This window comes from Boleophthalmus pectinirostris, unplaced genomic scaffold, assembly GCF_026225935.1.
Source record: "Boleophthalmus pectinirostris isolate CB_2022bp ecotype Guang Dong unplaced genomic scaffold, ASM2622593v1 HiC_scaffold_8, whole genome shotgun sequence".
NCBI lineage: Eukaryota > Metazoa > Chordata > Actinopteri > Gobiiformes > Gobiidae > Boleophthalmus > Boleophthalmus pectinirostris.
Window position 1 is genome coordinate 29,463,487 of NW_026571515.1, and position 9,390 is coordinate 29,472,876.

The window sequence follows — 9,390 nt, forward strand, 5'->3', positions numbered from 1 at the left end:
TACTTCCCACTAGATGGCGACATTATAAAGGGTGACAGATACAGGCAGGACATCTTCAAACTATATAAATTATGGATACATTTATAAGGCAAAAAAAAAAGCAAATAGTGTGTGTGTTATATATCTAAACCAAAGAGCTCATAGCATACTTAGGTCTATGTCTAAATATTAAATTTTTGTGTATGGCTAATAAAGTGTTACTATAGGCTACATTATATTTGCCATGAAAAAATTGGTTATTTGAAATCAGTTGAAATCGCCTATCGTATTGATGGAAATGTCTTTGTAGATAACAGTCACTATGGGAAATAACAGCCGGTATGGCAAACAAAAGTCACCTCAATTAGTCAAGGTGAACGTGTGGAATAATGAGAGTCCTTGCACTCAGCCCGGGCGGGATTCTTGAGCAGGGCCCCATGCCTGTCTCCCGTGAACACGCCCCAGATAGATGAGCCTGATATAAGGCGAGAGCTGCGGGTAGCAGAGGAACAAGGAGTCAGAGACAAGCCCCGGGGATCACCTGTGTCACCCTCGCGATGACAAGAAGGCCGTCAGGACGGGGGCCGCTCATACGGGGACACGCAGTCTGGACGGTACAGTGAAAAGTAAACTTCCACCGCGCCTATGTGAGTTTGGATTGCCTGTTCCGTGGACTTACCTGAGCTGGAATCGATCGGAGAATAAACGAGTTACTCATCAGCTCGACAGAACGGGGCCGCAATGAGTCGGAAAACGCGACGTTGGATTTTAAGAGTTTTACTGTGTTTGGGGATTGTTTATTTGAAAATTGGGTAAGTTTGACGTGTTTTACGCGCAGCTGTTTACTGGAGATTAAATTTACAGTAGGCTACAGGCTGTACCTTGACAAGTAACGTAGGGTAATAAAAACGGATTACTACTCTGAATATTGTTTATATAAATGGAATTCCGTACTTACCTTTTCACAAACTAGTTTTGCTCAAACGAGAACATGCATTGTGGCAGTTAAGCGCACACCTGCTTTCTGGATATTTAGTCTCACAAGACTGACAAATTCCAGAGAAACTTTACAATGATTTTACACACTTTTCAAAATTACATAGTCCTATAATTATTAAAATTAGTGTACAATAAGAGGAGCAACAGTAACCAGCAGGTGACAAAAGTAGAGGGTATTTTTTTCTCAGTCACATCCATCTTCCATTCACAGTGGTTTCTCGTCGGTGGTGGCCCTAGGTGCGAGTATAATCTGTAACAAGATCCCCGGTTTGGCCCCAAGACAGCGGATAATCTGCCAAAGTCGCCCCGATGCCATTATCGTCATCGGAGAGGGAGTCCAAATGGGCATCAACGAGTGTCAGTTTCAGTTCAAAAACGGCCGCTGGAACTGTTCTGCGCTCGGGGAGCGGACTGTCTTCGGAAAAGAGTTGAAAGTGGGTATGTTGCCTGTCTGTTAACGTTTCAAATGTTTTTGGAATTTTTTTTCTGTGTGATTCAATCCTCTGACTGCATATTATGTGTTTGGAACAGTACTAGATCTGAGGCGTAAAGCATGCGTAAATGGCGCGTTAACATTAACCATCCATTTGTTACTTCTCCAGCAAAATGCATGCCCCAATAGTATAATATGTTGGGGTTTTTGACTCAAAATTGTAACTGTTCAAGCAAACTGAACACTGGATATTACAAAACAAATGTTTGGTGCTTCTTTATTTTTATTATTATTATTATTATTTAATAAATTTATCAAAATGTTATACGTTTTTCCAAAATGTATATTAGACAGATGCATTTGCATTAGAATTATCTACAGCCTACCTAACCCATAGCGTTAAAATAAAGTGCATCCTATCCTAAAGCCAGTGTCACTTACATCAGGCCTAGTTCTGTTCCACATTGAGTGTGCCTTTCTCCTGGGTCTTTCTGTATAAAGGCATTTGAAGCCAGAACGATAACAAAGCTCCCGTGAATGTTGGCAGCTCCTCCATTCAGGCCTCCCCAGTCTCCGGAGACACATTTTCACTGGTCTTTATCCTGTCTAGTGATGGGTGCCGCGGTCCCACTGTAACCATGTAGATCTTACCACGGGTATAAGTTACAGTACAGGGAGGGCAACAGGGGAAAACAAGAAGAGTACATGCTTAATTTGAATAGAAATGTCTGCTTCTGTTTGAGAAATGTTAATTTAAATAGAAGGTAAGATTCAGTATCAGCTTGTGAAACTAATTACTGAAAGTTCTTAAGTTGTATGTGGATATTAAAAAGTACAGATAGGACCAAAGTGAGTTTTGAACAGTGCAAATTTGTAACTCTATGAAATCAATAACTGACTTAAATGGACACCGGTCATCAATAATTGAACTAATATTTATATGTAAGCTGTGTGGCTGTGTTCTCTGATGTTGTATTAATGAATGTACTTTAGGAGGCCACAGTTTGTGTAGGGATTTTAACAATGGTCAAAACCTTATTGCCCAGCTGTTAAGGACCATCTTGCCATTTCAGAGAAAGGATTATTTCTTCCTGCTTTTGAAACAAAGTTGCATTGTTTAACATTCAGTCTATTTAAGTGTCCTTAGCCCATCAGAGGGTTTCGGTTGGTGTGTCGCTTAAGTGAAAAGTTGAAGTGCGCAGTTTGGACAGCCATACCTAATAGATTGGTTTCACTGATCAGATTAAGCCCAATGCTCGTAAATGAATGCCATTGTTGACGCTTAAGGCCCAAATGGAGCAGAGGAGCAATTGTTCTTAAACCTGAAAAGAGGGAGATAACCAATGGAATGGCACCATGTTAATGCAAGGTGTATCAGTATAGAGCCATTGAGTCTAGTATTTTTAACCCAGGCCTTGAGTTGTGTATTGACATTAAACTTAAGTTGATATTAAGGGGCTAAAACATGAAGGCGAAAACAAAAGTGGCAGTAGTCTAATCACCTGGCGCTCCTAGCTAAGTCTTGATCTTTTAGTCTTCTGTCTTTTATATAGCTTCCACCTCTCATTACACGCTTCTGAAGGATTCCTGCCGTCTCTTGTGGTGAACCCGTGCACTCAGATCTGCAGGGGAAAAATTAACAACAGCGTAGTCAAAACTGCAGACACACCTTCGCTTTTGGCCCGGGGCCCGCTGTGAGCCTATAAAAATGTCCATATAATTGATGCCTCAATATGATATTTTTTTCAATCGAGAGAGTACATATCCAAGATGTCTATCAAATAACGTGGCAGTGTCTGATAGTGAACCAGGTGCCACAAGGAAGAAACGCTGGTGTTTATTTTGAACAAACAGAGCCTGGTGCAGTTTATTTACACTCGATATGATAGATAGATACTGGCATATTGAGTTTTCCTGTTTGCAAGGGTGAATAAAAGACAATGCAAGCCATACTTCTTGTGTAGTATTTAACTTTCTTCAAAATATTCATCATACAATGCTTTTGCTTTTAACAAAGTTTGGGTTTTGTTTAAGAGGCATCAGTGGTGCTGTTAACTGGGTAGCATTTGGGTCAAGTCGAGTGCATACTGTTCTTGTTTCCCTGGATAAAACATCAAATAAAATTGCCTACTCCAGTTTAGGGCTTCAAGAATGCAATCAAATCAAAATTTAAAGAGTTGCAATTAGAAAATCGCAAAAGCTGAAATTATAAGGAGATGTAATATCCATTCATCATCATAAAGTACCAATGTGGGTCTTGTAGTTTAGTCCTCTACAACATACAAACATGTTCTGAGATACACTGGAATATTGTGTGGGTCTAGATTGAAGTTTATATTTCACAGTTTTCTGAAATGTATATTGTTCTTCAAATGTGTTCTGTGAACTGAATCTGAACGTCCAATAGCAAGAGTGCATAGTTTTGGTTTGTTTTTTCGATTGTGCAACATGTAATGTGCATATGAAAATTCTTAAATGCTGCACGATCGACATAAATATCTCCTGAATCAATCAGCATCAAGTTTCACATAATTGCATATTGATTTGGGTCCAGAAAAGTGAATGCTAGTTGGAATTTATTTTACCAAAAACTAGTCCTTCCCCACTAACTTCGACAAGGTACACGAATCCCTGTATGGTTTAACCTTTACATCTGCATCTTTATTTCCTGGTGTGTAAATGATTTGTTAGAGATAACAGCAAATTGAATATTGTGATGTCAGACCCTTATGAGTGCACACAGAGTAGGAGCCAACCGATCAATAGCTCTTCCTTCTCAACAACCCTCTTATTCATTCTGCTTTGTTGACTACATCTGCAACAGCCATTTTGGTTCAGGGGCAGGACCGTTTCCAGGTCAGACTTCGAAGAGCAAGCATACAGTTGAACAGTTAATAATTAGTCATTTTCAGTTTTCTGCCATTTTTGCATGCCTTTGGAAATTATTATAAGAATGATAGAATTTACAATTTATTTTACCATTTAAGTCTTGTTTGTAGTCATGTTTGAAAACAGTAGTCATCCAAACAGTTAATCAGGGGTTTGGTGAAAATTTCAAAACATAAAAGTCTTGTATGCTCTTTAAATCAATAGTGATGTGCATTGCTTAAGAACACAGAAGTAGTGGTCACAAGCAGACTTGAAGTAACCCTTTTAAACTGCTGATATCTGTATAGTATTGTTGTATTGTTTCTTCGTCATAATGCTATTAAGTATTGGTGTATATTTAAGAACTTAACTACCCTCTTCTGTCCTTCATCTAGGTAGTAAAGAGGCTGCCTTCACCTATGCCATCATCGCAGCAGGAGTGGCCCATGCCATCACAGCAGCGTGCACACAGGGCAATCTGAGTGACTGCAGCTGTGATAAGGAGAAGCAGGGTTTCTACAGTAAAGACCAGGGCTGGAAGTGGGGGGGCTGCTCTGCCGACGTCAGCTACGGCCTGGGCTTCTCCAAAGTCTTCATTGACGCCCGCGAAGTCAAGCAGAACGCCAGGACGCTCATGAACCTGCACAATAACGAGGTTGGGAGAAAGGTGAGTGTCTTCATGCATTGAAACATTGATTTTCAAACTATTTCTGTCAATTTCTTAAAATATTGTTCATGTAGATCCTTCAAATGTCTCAAGCCAGGGGGCTAAACCAGGAATAAACCAGGTTAAAGCCACAAGTAAAAGTGCCTTCACATTTATACACATACCATATAAAAATTTGGACTTAACTGGGATTCAATCTAGAACTAAACCTGGACTAGACCAGGATCAAATCTATTCTACATCAGGATTAAACTGGGCTCAAACCACAACCAAACCATTACAAGTATGAACACACCGTAAAACCAAAGTGAAACCAGATTAAAGCCACGTCTAATTCAGGATTAAATAAGATTAATAAAACTAAATATTCTTTTTAGCATTTGGAACAAACACTTGTAAACTCCTGGCATAGTTGCGTATCAGAAGTTTCAGCTGACTCAGAAATCCTCAAACCACACCATGCTATATTTTTTCTATTCTGTAATATGTCTATTTGGAGATTATTTACAGTAGTAGGTGAATTTGCTTATGCATTTTTTTATTTTTAAGTTTTATTTGATGCCATGATGTTAGAAGTGTTGTTTTTGTGAGGCATTTGCTATTTGTCAAATATTTACTTAGTTATTTCATTATTATTATTTTTTTGTTTATCTTGCCCTGTATCCCATAAGTTTTCTCAGAGCGCTTCACAGGCAAGATTTAACAGGCAGCTTATTATAGTTTTTTTAGACTCTGCACAAGAACTAACATTGATATATGCTATAATTATTGATTCTTCTTACGTAACATAAAGTTTTATTCCTCCACTGCTTTAGAGTTCACAGAGTCCTCAAGTTCAGGACAAATGTCTGTTTTAGTGAAGCCTTAGAATTGGCTTGAGCAGAGTTAACTTGTTTTCCTTTCTCTGTTGTTTTTCTCTCGGTGCCAAACAAGCCTGATTCTCAGCACTCACACGTCCCAGTCCACAATGGCTCTAAAGGCCTTTTCAGCTTGTATTAGGGGTCTTGTTCTCACTGACTTTTTCAATACAAGCTGCTCATAGCATGTATCAAGTAACAAAGCATTATAATGTTTACTTATTTTCTGGTAATTGAACTTAGAAATGGATAGTTGTTTTTAGTTGAATACATATTTTTTATGCAAATATAACTCAGAGACAGAGGTGCATAGCAGCTCAAAGTAGACAAAGGTTGTCACTAGACTTGGTCACACAACAGCTGATGGATATGGGATTCAAGCCAGCCATCTTTTTGGGTGATTCCCAGGAAAAACAAGTTGTTTTTTAATTCCCTTTATTGTATCTTGTTTGTGTTTTAATATCTTTTGATTGATGCATTGTGGGAAAATCACAGAGTAGCATCTTGAACTCAACAAAGACAAATTTCCTTATACAAATAATGAACTTGATTTCCTAATGTTTAAATTTTTACATTAGTGCTCTAAAACCTAAATCTAGCTACTATTTAAACATACGCTGTGGCAAAAAACTAGGAAGAAATTGAATAAAAACAGCTTATAGTAAAATTATTATTACAATAAAATAATAATAATATAATTAATTACACAAAATACTTCACAATTTCTATACATTAACATATAACATGTATGGGTTAGATTATGTGACAACCAAAATTCTCAGCATTTCCAAAAAGATGGAGTTCATTTGACCTGGTACTTCTCATTGTCATCAGTGCAGGGTTTAGCTGTAATCCCAGTCACTCGTCGCCTTGTACAGTCGCTCCTGACATTTGTGTGTTGTGTGTGACTACATACACACAGCCTGAAATCTGAGACACTATTTTGGCTTCTGTGCGGACGCCATCACACTGCTATGTGGTGGGGCTGCATTTAATCCTAAACCATACAGGAGTTAGTGTGACAGGCACGTTTAGGCTTTCAAGTTGCACTTTTGATGCTTCGAGTTCAAGTGCAGTACACGTCAACCAGTCACATATTTGGAGAATGCTGTTTTATTAGTTGGTTTATTTAACTCAATGTGTGTGATTTTTCTTCGAGTATTCTCATTATGAGTCACTTAGAGTGTTATGATAAAATATTGAGTAACATATCAGGGAAATGGATAGTTTTGTTTAGTTTTACGTGGGCTTATAAATCCTGGAATAAGAAGACAACATTACTAAGAGCATGATTTGTGGCAATATTCCTGTCTCGCTATAAGCTGCTATTCTTAGAATCATGGTCTTTTATGAATGAGATAAAATAAACAAGTGGACAAACATAAAATTGACACAAAAACATAATTCTTCATTCTTATCTTTATTCATTATTAAAAATCATGTTTTAGAGACCAGGGTTTCTTTGTTGCATCAAAATTGTGGGAGGAAAAAAACAAGAAATCAATCAGGTAAAACTGATAAAGTTTATACTCACTACAAATGAGAATAATTACAAGGCAACATCATGAGTCAATATCATGACATCAGTCATTGCTCACCACTGCTGTTGGTGACTCAAGTTTGAAAAGGTACTTACATTTGGGCACACATGGCTTGTATTATGAAGACTTCAGAAATGGCTTTAGTTAGTTAACTTCCTCAGATATTCAGTCAAGAAAACAAAACTTCAAACTTAAGCCTTATACGCTAATTCTGAAGCATTTCCAAAAATCATCATTTTGTTTTGATTGCTTTGTAAACGCTTGTATGTTTTCCTCAGATCCTGGAGAAGAACATGCGTCTGGAATGCAAGTGTCATGGCGTCTCGGGCTCGTGCACCACCAAAACCTGCTGGACCACCCTCCCCAAGTTCCGCCAGCTTGGCTACATTCTCAAGGAGAAGTATGCCCACGCCGTGCATGTGGAGCCCGTCAAAGCCAGCCGACACAAGCGCCCCAAATTTCTCAAGATCAAAAAACCCTACTCATACCGCAAACCCATGGATACGGACCTGGTTTACATAGACAAATCCCCAAACTACTGCGAAGCTGACCCCGTGACAGGCAGTTTGGGTACGCAAGGGAGAGTATGCAACAAGACTATGATGCAGCACATTAGCGGGTGCGATTTGATGTGCTGTGGACGGGGTTATAACACGCACCAGTATTCACGGGTCTGGCAATGTAACTGTAAGTTTTTATGGTGCTGCTACGTCAAGTGCAACACGTGCAGCGAGAGGACAGAGGTATACACGTGCAAGTGAGGAATATTTATATTTGAAAAATAAATAAGTACATGGATACGTGGGCATTTGACTGCAACGATGATCGGAGGATGGTTTTGTCTGTGGATGATGCTGAACTGCTGAACTTAACCAGACAACTGGTTGACTTGGATCTTTTGCACATCTTTATGGACATTCCCTGGACTGTGTTGGAAAGTTGACCTGGAACAATGGATGACTGGTGACCACAATGCAAGTCACTGAAGTGTCATATGTAAAGCTATATGGACATACCTTATATTATTATGCCATTTCAAATTCTGGATGTGATGCTGTGGTCACCTTCCATGCACAAATGGCACAAGCTGGAATATTTAACAAGACTGTATTTAGAAAATTAATAATGTTAATTTATTCTGTAAATGAACTACTGATTTCGTCCGACTTGGATGACTACTACTAAATGCTGGGAAATTTCTATCTTACATATTTAAACGTTTTAAACTCCACACACTGGATTAATACTGTGCTGTATAAAGATGGTGGTCTTAAACTGGCCTTCTGACCCCATCATGAGTCTGTCTTGCCACTGTTTGCTGCTAGTCCAGAAGATCCCAGAGGCTGTCCGCTCTGCTGAATGTCTTCAATGGCATTGCTCACTTTCAACTGATTTAGCTTAACACTGGACTTCACTGATCAAACGCCAGCACACTTACCACTTTTGGTAAATAATAGTTTATAGAGTATATTTTGTAAAAGGCTATTTTTATATGAAAGTTTTATTTATGTTTTTTGCATATTCCCTGTACAAATGTTGTTAATCTTTGTGACAAAGCTAATATTTGTGTATTTTGGCCCCTCTTGTCTTGCCATAGATGTACATTGTAAAACTGTGTTCAAACATGTGCTGCCTTCCATGACTACTGAATACAGAAAATAATTAACGCAACGAAATCCCCATCTCATTTCATTATTGTGTTTTTGGTCATCACATTATAATAATTAATATTTATTTTAAAGCTGCACTGCGTAATCTTTCTGGTGGAGGAAACATCGCTCATAGTAGGAATATATGATTATCAAGATTTAGGTTTTTGGGAAATAAAAACACCTGTAATTGAACGAATCCATTGTTGATTATCTTAATGCCACATATGAACGTTCTAGGCAAAGAAACAACATCAAGAAGTTGTACACTTTCCACCAGAAATGGTACACAGTGCACCTTTAAAGTAGGCTATTTGCAACTAAGTGTGATTGTTAGTTTGTGTAGTCATAATATTGTAGTTTACTTAACTATTGTGCAGACACTAAGAAGTATGAC

General features: G+C 38.4%; 1 protein-coding gene across 1 annotated transcript; it reads left to right on the top strand.

Annotated features, from left to right (window-relative positions):
• Positions 1–177: 177 nt before the first annotated feature.
• LOC110164541 (protein Wnt-7a) lies at positions 178–9,011 on the top strand. Its single transcript, XM_020929593.2, has 4 exons — positions 178–791; positions 1,190–1,416; positions 4,675–4,946; positions 7,623–9,011. Exons 1-4 carry the CDS (start codon positions 721–723, stop codon positions 8,103–8,105), a joined length of 1,053 nt encoding a protein of 350 aa, XP_020785252.1. The 5' UTR covers positions 178–720; the 3' UTR covers positions 8,106–9,011.
• Positions 9,012–9,390: the final 379 nt, after the last annotated feature.